We start from the raw sequence: 11,419 nt of genomic DNA, 5'->3' as shown, positions 1-11,419 counted from the left end.
CCAGAACAATGCGGCCACTCTCCTCTGGGCTGATCTGTGGGCTTGGGGCCTGCCTTCTTTTCTTTTTTCTTTTCTTTCTCTCTTCGCACATATAAATAATTCAGTGATACTGTCATTTAAACAAGATTTTGCTTCCCCTAGTCAGAAAGAAAGTACAAAAATTGCATGTTGCTTGATGGAGGCTTTACAGAGTTGTGATTAAAAGGGAGGATGGGGCGCCTGGGTGGCACAGCGGTTAAGCATCTGCCTTCGGCTCAGGGTGTGATCCTGGCATTATGGGATCGAGCCCCACGTCAGGCTCCTCTGCTATGAGCCTGCTTCTTCCTCTCCCACTCCCCCTGCTTGTGCTCCCTCTCTCGCTGGCTGTCTCTATCTCTGTCAAATAAATAAATAAAAATCTTAAAAAAATAAAAGGGAGGATATTCCCTGGGTTTGAATCTGAGCTCTACCTTTCACTAGAAGTGTGAATGCACCAATTTACTCATCTCAAAAATGAAGATAGTAATAGCATCCTCTATTGTGAAGATTCAAGGAACGGATACATTTAAAGACCTTAGAATAACACCTGGGCCTAAAGAAAGAACTCAGTACAAGTTAGTTGCAATTAATTAGCCTTTCCCTATCTTATATTTGTTCTTTAGCCGTTTTTATGTCAGTTGGTTTCCACTAAATTGTGGATTTCTTTAGACAAGGGCCAGATATCTTGTCTTTTGACCTACATCTTTCCCCACGCCACCCTGGTGTCTGGCATGCATAAATGATCGCATAAAATGGAAGCTCAACACGTTTGTGTTGAATTAAATTACTTCTCCCCTTAGATAAAGGCCCAAGAATCTGAAGATCTCAGCACTGGTATACATTGCTAACCCCTTCCCTACCAAGGCTCAAAAAAAGACCAAGCTGGCCACCGGCTCTAATTTCCATCACCAACCTACCATTCCACTCATGCCCCTTCCCAAAGGGGATCATGGATGGGGCCCCCCAGGGAACCCCTGGAAGCCTGAAGGAGAGGGAGCCTCAAGCCAGAGACTAATAGTGGCAACTCGTGGGTGGGATTTGGTAGTTTGGAAAAGGAGGCACCAAACCAAGAATGGGGGGGAGGGTGGCGGTGGGCTGGTTAGGGCTGGACCAGAAATGAGAAGCTGCGAGAAGGTACCAAAAAAGGACCCCGTATTGGGCTGGTGGGATGGGGGCTCCAAGGTCGCAGAAAGGGGTGAGCGACGACTGCAGCGGCGCGGAGGGCTGACCGCGAAGGGACCGGGCCATGCAGGGGAGACGTGAGGGCTGGCGGCGGGGGCGGAGAACGGAGGAACGCGCGAGGCAGAGGGTCGCAGCGCGCGCCCCCTCGAGCGCCCGCAAACCCTCGCCGCGGCGGTGCTGACGTGTCGGCCGGGAACGCCGCGGCCTCCGGCGCCGCCCCTCCCCGCCGCGCGCCCCGCCCGCCGCGCTCCGCCCTCGGCCCCGCCTGCCGGCGCCCGCCCGGCCTCGCCTCCGCCTCCGCGCCGCCGGCTTCCCCGCGGTGACCACAACATGGCTGCGGCGCCGGGGCTGCTCTTCTGGCTGCTCCTGCTCGGGCCGCTCTGGCGGGTGCCGGGCCAGCCGCACGCGGACACGAGCCGGCGCTTCGCGGAGCACAAATTGTGCGCGGACGAGGAGTGCAGCAGTGAGTGGCAGGAGGGCGGTGGCGGCGGAGCCGCGCGGGGGCGGGAGCTGGGCAGCCCCGCGAGCGGGCCGGGGGCGCAGGCCGGGCGGGCGCGGCGCCGGGGTGGGCGAGCGCCGGCGCCCCACGCTGTCCTTTCGGCTCTCGGCGCCCCCGGGCCCTGGCGGGGGGCTGCGCCTCCCACTTGTTGCCAGCGTTTCCTTTCCCTGTGCTGATCTGGCGGGGTTTGGGGCTGGCGGTGGCCGTGGCCCCCGGTTTCCCCAGGGACGGCTCGAAGCACCCGCTCCCCGCCCGGCCCCGAGGGGAGACCGAGCAGTTGGGGTGCGCGCCGCGCGCCCTGGGCTCACCGCGCCGCAGCAAGCGCTCTCCTGCCCCCGCCGCGGGGACCTGGGTGGGTGCAGTCGGGGCGCAGATGCGCCGAGGGCTCGGCGGGTGCGTTCCTGGCCGCAGGTTGATGGTGGGGCTCGGGAAGGGCGCTGGCGGTACCCCTTCGCCCTACTGCTTCTCTCGGATTTGGGGCTCGTACCGCCTTTTGACAGGGATTGGAGTTTGGGTTTGGGACGAGCCCGGAGTCCAAGCATGCAGTGTATTCCAAGGTCTCCGCCTCGGCTGTGCTTCAGTCCTGTCATTTCTGTGCTTAGAAGTCTCCTTGCAAACAGCCAGGCAGGGAGGGCACCTTAAGGAAGGCCAAAATCTTTCGCTCTTGAAAGAGGCCAAGAATCTCTGCCTCGGCCACCTGGGACCGGCAGCCTCCTCTTTGCGCAGGAAGCGGAATTGTGCCCCAGTCCTAGATTGGGGGTGGGGGATGGACTGTGGGCGGCGAGGAGGACTGAGATCTCCAGAGGCAGATGAAGAGGATTCGTAAAGTAATCATAAAAAATATTTATTCGTTTTCGTAAACCTGACCAGCCTTAGCCTTAGTCACTTGTGTTGTTGGAATCTCTTCCCATGTGTTTGTGGGACCGGGATCATTCTTACGGCCTCCCGGAGGGTCTCGAATAACCTTGTAACTTAGTGATAAACCGCGTTCGGAAACGGTTGTTCATAAATTGTAAACAATACACGTAGAAAACTGTTCTTGCTGAAAAGGCTGTATGCCTACAGTTTAGCTATTTATATTCAAATTGATGCTATTCGAAAACAAATTTCCTAGTTGGAAGAGTTTGTATCGCCGCAACGCCCGTGAACGGGAAGCCGAGAGGCATCTGCGTTAAGCCGTTCCAGGAGGTAACCTAGGGCTGAAGCACATCAACGAACACGACAAAAGTGGAGCAACTTCCACACTTTTCCCTTTCAGTTTTCCCTGAGCAAACGCAGATGATTAGCAAGCAGGGTTGGCTAAGACAAAATGTTTGCCCTTCTTTGCTTTCAAGCACTTCCCTGCTTGGGTTCCTCCAAACCAGTTACCTGGAGAATCACATCGTTGATGCTTCCCCAGGACGGAGACTTGGTGCTGGAAGGGCCCTTACTTGTCACATAAGTTGAGAAATGGCATGTGTCCAAACAGATACAACCAAAACACAACAGGCGGCAGCCCAGCAGGGTCTGGGACTGTGTTGCATTAAGTATCTCGTAAGTTGTGTGTGTGAGAGAGGGAGCTGTCTGTACTTTTAGGAAAGTTGTATCACAGTGTGCGGTAATGTCATCTAATGTAACAATTTTTCAGTGATCTCTTCTCAGGAGGAAACAAAAGAAACATTGCTATTTCCAGTTGCGATAGAATCCCCAGTCTTAAATTGTCCATCACCTTCAACCTGGCCTTTCCCCCAGTTACATCTGAATTAGGATGTTGACATGTATTAAAATAATCGGATTTTAGCTTCAAAATCCAAATAACCGCCCTCAGATCTATCTGTTCTTCCCTCAAATATGTATTAAAGATACATTTTAATGTATTTATGGCTCACTGGCTTTAAGAAAAAGTTTTCTTTCCATGTCACCCTTCTTTTCTCTATTTAACTGTATCTTGTCCATTTCATCTTATATCAGAAACTGTGTATTTGGCCAACAAAAAGAAAAATGCTGCTTCTACTAGTTTCTAGATCAAGTGTGATTTAAGTACTGCGTTTTAAGACTGAAGGTAACTACTGGACAATTCTCATAGTTTTGCTTGTCCCTGCAACATGTGATGCCCACTTCTGATTTCATGTATATACATAAATAAAATAAATAAGGGTATCTTTACTTCGTGTTGAAACCTTCATAATGTTGGGTACGGTGAACATTACTTTCATAATAATTTCACATTACCCCGTCATGTGATTGGACCAGTAAGAGGATGTGATGTCCCTTCCCGTTAATTTATCCAGATACTGTACGGGGAGAGCAGCGTGGCCTCAGATGAAGTCAACAGTGTTTACTACTGCAAGGTAGCAGGTTTAGCCACTTAACGATAGTACCTTTTAGTGTTAGTTCAAGTTAATTGACCCCTTGGGGGTTCCTGGGTGCTCTTCCCAGCTCCCTATTACCTCTTCATGCGGCCATGCTTAAGCCAGCCAGCATCTACATTTGAATTTATCCAATTGCGCCATGAAGCTTTTTATGATTACAATACAGCAGAGATTGAGGACAAGAAGGTTAGAGAGGGGACCAAGAGTTTCTTGGTCCACACCGGCTATGCGTGGCGGTGGACTCCTTGCTTTATGTTTATCCATAGAGAAAAACAGGGAAAGTGGCCATCTCTCCTGTCTGCTTGTAGGGATGATATATGATGATAAACCTCTAAAGATTTTAGATACTCGGAGCCTGTGCATTGAAAGCGATTGATTCCAGAGAGTACTGGAGAAACTTGATTGTTGTTTACACACTAAAGGACACCCTCCTATTTCCTGATACATCAGCATGGACTGGTCCTGATACCTGTTTTTCTCTTTTTTCCCCCTGTCTTTACATACAGTGTTAATGTACCGGGGTGAGGCTCTAGAAGATTTTACAGGCCCCGATTGTCGTTTCGTGAGTTTTAAAAAAGGTGACCCTGTGTATGTCTACTACAAACTGGCAGGGAGACCTCCTGAAGTTTGGGCCGGAAGTGTAAGTACAAATTTGACACGCTTTAGCTTCTTGCTTTCTATCGGCTTGTTTCTCACTGTAGATGGAAATAACTGTTTTCCTGGGGTCTTTGATGGAGTTACTTGTCCTCTCTGCCAGACTGGGGAAACAGGTGTCTGTGTGTCCCGGGCAGGCATCAGGCCTGGCCCCAGGTAGGGACTCTGCTCTGTTCCTTAAACAAAACTGAACTGCTTCTGGTTGTTATCAGCCGTGGGTGCTGCCTCCATAGGAAAGGTTGTGGTGGTGAAACCTGGAAATTCGGAACTTCATTGCTTCACAGCGGAAGGGTGCACGGGCATTAGACTTAGTCCTGTAGACTTGGTGCGGGACAGTGTTTCACGTGTTCATGTTTAAAGTTGATTGTATGCGTATTTTTTTTCTAAGTTATCAATATTTGTGAAAGAGTGACAGCTCTGGGACCAGTTACCTAATTATACGTACTGTCACTAGTCTGTTAAAAAAGCAAAATGTCCTTTCCATTGTGTGTTTTTTGTTTCCTTGCTTTGTTTGCAACTTCTGGGTCATCCTTTTCCTGCTCTTCAGACACCTGCTCCTGGAGGATCCCCCCCGCTGCTCTCTTCCCAGCCGGTTTTATGGGTGCCCTCATGGTACCCATATGACTGGAAACCAATGACTCCATCATGCTCTGCTTTTTAAAACAAGTTTTTGTTCAAGTATAAGTAACTTAGAGGGTTCTGTTAGTGTCAGGCGTGCAGTATAGGAACTCCGCAATTCCACGTGTTACTCAGTGCCCGTCACGTAAGAGTACTCTTCATCCCCCATCACCTGCTTCACCCGTTCCTCCACTCACCTCCCCTGTGGCACCCACCAGTTTGTTCTGTGTATTCCAGTGTCTGTTTATTGTCTCTTTTTTTCTTTGTTTTGTTTCTTAAATTTCACATATGAGTGAGATCATATGGCATTTATCTTTCTCTAGCCCACTTATTTTTCTTAGCGTTATACCCTCTCAGTCCATCCATGTTGTTACACATGGCAAGTGATTTCATTCTTTTTTGTGGCCGAGTAATATTCCATGGTGTGTGTGTGTGTGTGTGTGTGTGTGTGTGTACACGTCTTTGTCTACTCATCTATTGGTGGACACTTGGGTTGCTTCCACGTTTTAGCTATTGTAAGATTCTATTTATTTATTAGATAGGTATCAAGAGAGCACACTCACGGGGGAGGGACAGAGGGGGGAGGAGAGGGACAAGCAGACTTCATGCTGAGTGTGGGGCCCTACGTGGGGCCAATCCCATGACCCAGGGCTCAATCCCACAACCCCGAGATCATGGCCTCAGCCAAAATCAAGATCCAGTGCTCAACCAACTGAGCCACCCAGGCACCCCATTGGCTGTTGTAAATAATGCTCATGCTTTTTACGTTTTTAATGAGAGTCCCTAGGAGTGGCCTGACTGAGAGGCTTATGAGTTCTTGTCCTTTCCTTTCTAAAAAGTGTGATGTGTGGGCTGTTTATTTACCGAAAGTTGTAAGAATTCTTGATATCCTTATAGATTGTTCAAACTTCCAGAAATACCCAGTCCCCACTGTGAAAACTTTTACTCTCAATAAAATACCAAACAACAGAAAATAAGGCTTGAGAAACCTACACAGGGAAAACCAGATTCATTTTGTTGGTGTTCCAGATTCCTAGGGAGGAATCTTGAAAGACCAACTAACTGGTCAGGTTCAGCCCTTGTAATTTGGGCAGAATCCTGATTGAATCACCAGATACAAAGAAGGGTCTGTTCTGTTTCCTTCAAGTCGACCACATGAGATTTCTTGATAATCTTTACTCTTGGCAAGTTTTTTCTACACACCTAGGCTACATGTTTTATGTGCAGTGAGGTGGTTAAGTTGGAGCATTTGGGTGCGTGAGCTCGACTTGGATTTCCCTATGGCCATGGTCACCTCTCTTGCAGCCTTCTTAGGGAAGCACTGCTCTCAGCAACCCAGCCAGAGGGCTCTGGGCTGTTTGATGATTGTCCAGGTGGCATTTTGTTTGCACTGCTCACGTGGCGTCCCTTTTACTGCTCTGTCTTGCACTTGGCTTATGTACTGTCTTTGCTCCTGTAAAGTCATAAGCCCCGTACGGAAGGGCCCATGTCTTACCCATCTGCCCTTTGAATATTGCCTTTCAGGGCAGTGGCACTTACTTACATGTGTCCTGATAGTAACTTATGCAGAATTTATTCTCTTGAACAAATGTTCTACTTCTCCCTACCCCCCCCCCCATCAAATTAATAGTTCTCTGGCAGGGATGATACAGGGAAGCAAAATTAGATATAAATCTTACTTCCAGTCATGAGGGTCCCTTTCTGTCAGATCCTGAGGCACAGAATACCCCCCCACCCAGTGTAAAAATACGGAGGCATTTTTTCTTAAGATTTTATTTATTTTATTCTTTTTAAGGTTTTATTTATTTATTTGACAGAGAGAGAGGGAGAGAGAGCACAAGCAGGGGCAGAGGGAGAGGGAGAAGCAGACTCCCTGCTGAGCAGGGAGCCTGATGTGGGGCTCGATCCCAGGACCCTGGGATCATGACCTGAGCTGAAGGCAGACGCTTAACCGACTGAGCCCCAGTCGCCCCAAGATTTTATTATTATTATTATTTTTTTTTTTTTAAAGATTTTATTTATTTATTTGACAGAGACAGCCAGCGAGAGAGGGAACACAAGCGGGGAGAGTGGGAGAGGAAGAAGCATGCTCCTAGCAGAGAAGCCTGATGTGGGGCTCGATCCCAGAACACCGGGATCACGCCCTGAGCCGAAGGCAGGCGCTTAACCACTGTGCCACCCAGGCGCCCCAAGATTTTATTATTTTTAATAATCTCTGTACCCAACATGGGGCTTGAACCCATAATCCTCAGATCAAAAGTCACATGCTCTGCCGACTGAGCCAGCCAGGCACCCCCCAAAAATGGAGTTTTATATGACCTGTGGTGTCAGTGCACAGAGACTACCCAAAGACAAATGTATCTCCTTTTTCCATATATTTCTGATCTGTCTCCCTTTTCTAGATTTTCTTTTGAAAAAGTTTTCCCGAAAAGGGGAAAATAGTATATTTTCCCTCAGTGTCTCTTACTTCATGGAACTTACACTTTAGGAAATTAAAAACTCTTTCCCATTAGCTCTCAAAATGATTCTTATTTCTGTTTTTTTTGTTTTTGTTCTGTACTCTTTTTTAGTATCTTAAGAGTTTTAGGTTTTAACTGCCAGTGTAGCGGTTTTTAATTGCTCTGCCTTATCTAATCTTGAAGACGGTATTCTAGTACTCAGGCTGGCTTTCACATATTTGCCAGGTATAGCAACAGCACTCCTAATGAGGATATTTTAGGAGTCGGTGATAAGATAGCTTTTTCTCCTTTGGTGCATCGGATCTGCCTGTCAGCCTCCTCCAGAGAGATCTGCTTTCCGTTTCAGACGGAGCCAGGAGAAAACAGTGCATGCGTCTCAAGAAGACACACTTTATGTATTTTCGCTGTTAGGGCTGTAGGTAAATGGGGTTATTTTCTCTAGAGGTTTATTTTGCATGAAATTAAAGCTTGATGTATACGTTAGTATGAATTTTATTTTCTCCTCAAAATACTGGAAAACCTAGCCTTTGAAAAAGCTGCTACAGCCCATTCTGTCAATAAATATTTACTTTTTGTTGTAGTGATCACACATTTTAGGGATTTTATATTCTTTTTACTTAATTTTTATGACTTTAGTGGTGTAAGAAAGACTTCTAAGTACTGGTTGATGAGCAAAGCTGTGAAATGTGCAGGTAAATTATTGCTAGAGGTTATTTGCAATTTTGTTTCTAACCAGCTCTGATTTGCAGGTTTTTTGTTTTTTTTAAAAAGATTTTTATTTTCAAGTAATTTCTACCCAACGTGGGGCTCAAACTCACAACCCCCAGATCAACAGTCATACGCTCTTCTGACTGAGCCAGCCAGGTGCCCCTGATTTGCATAGTTTTAATCACAAAATATACAATAACTTCCTCTTATGTAGATCTTTTATCTACTTCAGAAATACAACTTTATGTGTTCTGTGTTTAGAATTAAGTTGCATGTTGAAAGGAAACCTCAGTGGTTTTAGAAAAGTTGGCTTTAAGATATTCTGTGCTTGATTTTCATTGGAATAGTAATCTGTGTGATCGTACTAGCAACCGGCTATCTCTTGTGGTTATACCTACGTACCTATCTGTGTATTTCCTCTCACTACTGAGAAGTCTGTCATTTGTATTTCTTATACAGAATTTGTATTGGCGTTTGTTTCTTTTGCCTTTTCTTTCATGTAGGTTGGGCGTATTTTTGGATATTTTCCGAAGGATCTAATCCAAGTAGTCCATGAATATACTAAAGAGGAGCTACAGGTTCCAACAGATGTAAGTTATGGACTTTTTTTTTTTTGGTTCTCAATTATAAATTGCCTTTCAAATTCATCAGTGATAGTCAGTTAGGGATTTTTGAAAGTCTTTGTGTTTTGGCCAGAAAAAAACCAAGTTCAATTTGTGTATAAAGTTTTAATTTAGAATCAGATTACCTTTAAAAATAGAAAAAATAAGAAAGAAAAGTTTGAAAAGAATTTATAGGAGACTATATATCATTGTTTGGTAGTTGTCTAATATGTGTACTTTTACATAGGGTGGTTTTTTTTTTTGCTGCTTTAGATGAGAAAAAAGAATTCAATATCTTCTTATTTAGTTATTAAGTTTCAGAGGTAAATCTTTTTAATTTTTTAAAGATTTTAAAAAATATATATTAATTTATTTTAGAGAGCGAGCAAGCGCGAGCAGGGGGAGGGTCAGAGGGAGAAGGAGAGAAACTCAAGCAGACTCCGTGCTGAGCGCGGAGCCCAACACAGGGCTCGATTTCATGACCCTGAGATCATGACCTGAGCCGAAATCAAGAGTCGGAGGCTTACCCGACTGAGCCACCCAGGCGCCCCAAGAGGTAAATCTTTTTAAAAGCAAAAGAAGAAGGTATCTCAATCAGAAAACCACTCATTGAATAGCTCTTAGACATTTTAAGTATCGAGAAATCAGGTGAAATTAAATCCTAAATATGTACTAGGCCACAAATGCCAATTTACCATGGTTTTCTTATTACTGACCCTTTAGTGATTTCAGGGGTTGTAGCTATGTTATAGGTTCGGAACAGGGATCTGCACAGTACTGACTGCACCCCCAGTAAAGTATTCGTCTGAGTGCACTGACTTCCAGCTCTGTGATGACGAAGATTTTGTGCTCTGGGATCCTCAGTCCTGCTGATCATTTTCTCGAGTTTTAAAATTTATAGTAATTGGTGCTCACTTTCATTCAAGATCCTTTGAGTAGTTCTTTGCGGGGCTGCAGAACATGCAGCCTGCTGGCCTGGAGCCATTCCTAGATGAGATTGGCAGAATAGGTGGTGTCTTAGAGCCAGTGCTGTTCTTAATGTTTCTCAGTAATCTCGAGGGTCATAAAATCAGCCCATTACCTGTCTGGCCTCATTCCCAGTGAAGAGACTCCCCAGGATACAGGTGTGAGACAGCAGTGCGTTGGCCCCGGTGACCTCACTAGTTTGGGAGCCAGCCTTCTTACTGTGCCTCCCACTGCATGCTTCCCTCAGTATTGAGAAAATAGCTTGGAAACACTTGTGATGAAAAGAAGAAATCATCCATCCCACGGCACTGGTCACGGCTCCTCAGACTTTAGTGAAAGCTTAGTTAGGAGAAGAGAATTATCTTGGCTTTTTAACTTTCCCTCTGTGTCTGGCTCTTTTTATGTCAATTTGCTTATTATTGGAGGAAAGGAAGAATATAGATTTGTGGATAGTCCTGAAAGCAGATCTTAATGACACCTAAACCCTGATTTAGAGTAGAGTACATTCCTTACTGAATCTTGTTTTCAAGTTGTATTTGAGGTAAGAATTAAGCGGGGTGCCCCCTTGACATCCATCTTTGTATCTTTAAATGTTTAGTTCCTATGCCCCTGTGTTTAAAAAGATACTTCCTAAGCTGATTTATCTTTTCCAATCTAAAGAAAATATGAGGCAAAAAAATCTGTGAAGACTTAGATCCTGACAGCAAGGTGGTTCTGCCCATCTCTAGCGGAGTAAACAGAAGACAGCCTGGAGGGCCCAGTGATAGGGAAGCTGGGTGGTCTTCCAGCTTCTTCTGCACATATTATTAGGGGATGAATTCCCAGAACATCAGGCATAGATATTGGGGGACCCAGCAAATGACACCCTGTTTTTTCTCCACTTGTGCTCAGAACAAATTGAGAGACTCAGGAGTCAGGCACATGGAGACCAAATTGTCACCATTATTTCTTGATAAAGCTTTTCAGTGAACACGGCTCAGGTTGCAGAACTAGTGGGCTTTCCAACTTTGTAGTCTAGAATAAGACAGACTGCCCAGCCACAGACAGAGCTAGCTAATGGGGGGCCACCCCAAGGGGACTGTCCCTGTAAAACTGACAACACAGAGGGGAGAGGAGGTATGTTCCCTCCAGCAGGTCCCAAACAGCAAACAGGGATGGTGCAAACGCACCAGCCACAAGAATTATGTTTCCCCTGGGGAAGAGACAGCAAGGGGCAGCCAGGAGTGGTACTCAGGTAGGAGTCCTTCTCCGTGGAAGCAGGGAACCAGGGAAAAGTGGATTCCAGCTTCTATATCCCTTCACTACCCAAGAAGATTTGTTGCCCAAGGTAGGCACAGAAGCCCCTCCAGAGCCAATTTGAGA

At 46.2% G+C, this 11,419-nt stretch overlaps 1 protein-coding gene across 3 annotated transcripts in view; it reads left to right on the top strand.

Moving 5' to 3' along the window:
- Positions 1-1,499: 1,499 nt before the first annotated feature.
- MIA3 (MIA SH3 domain ER export factor 3) overlaps positions 1,500-11,419 on the top strand; it is a 54,299-nt gene continuing 44,379 nt past the window's right edge. For all 3 annotated transcript variants that reach the window (XM_040635999.1, XM_040635998.1, XM_040636000.1), the window contains exons 1-3: positions 1,500-1,663; positions 4,557-4,690; positions 8,993-9,079. In XM_040635999.1, coding sequence (XP_040491933.1) covers positions 1,531-1,663; positions 4,557-4,690; positions 8,993-9,079 — 354 coding nt within the window. In that variant the 5' untranslated portion in view covers positions 1,500-1,530. The remainder of the gene's footprint in view (positions 1,664-4,556; positions 4,691-8,992; positions 9,080-11,419) is intronic.

Source organism: Ursus maritimus, unplaced genomic scaffold, assembly GCF_017311325.1.
Source record: "Ursus maritimus isolate PB19 unplaced genomic scaffold, ASM1731132v1 scaffold_2, whole genome shotgun sequence".
NCBI lineage: Eukaryota > Metazoa > Chordata > Mammalia > Carnivora > Ursidae > Ursus > Ursus maritimus.
The sequence above is the reverse complement of the archived record's forward strand: the minus strand, read 5'-3'. Positions and strand labels throughout refer to the sequence as shown.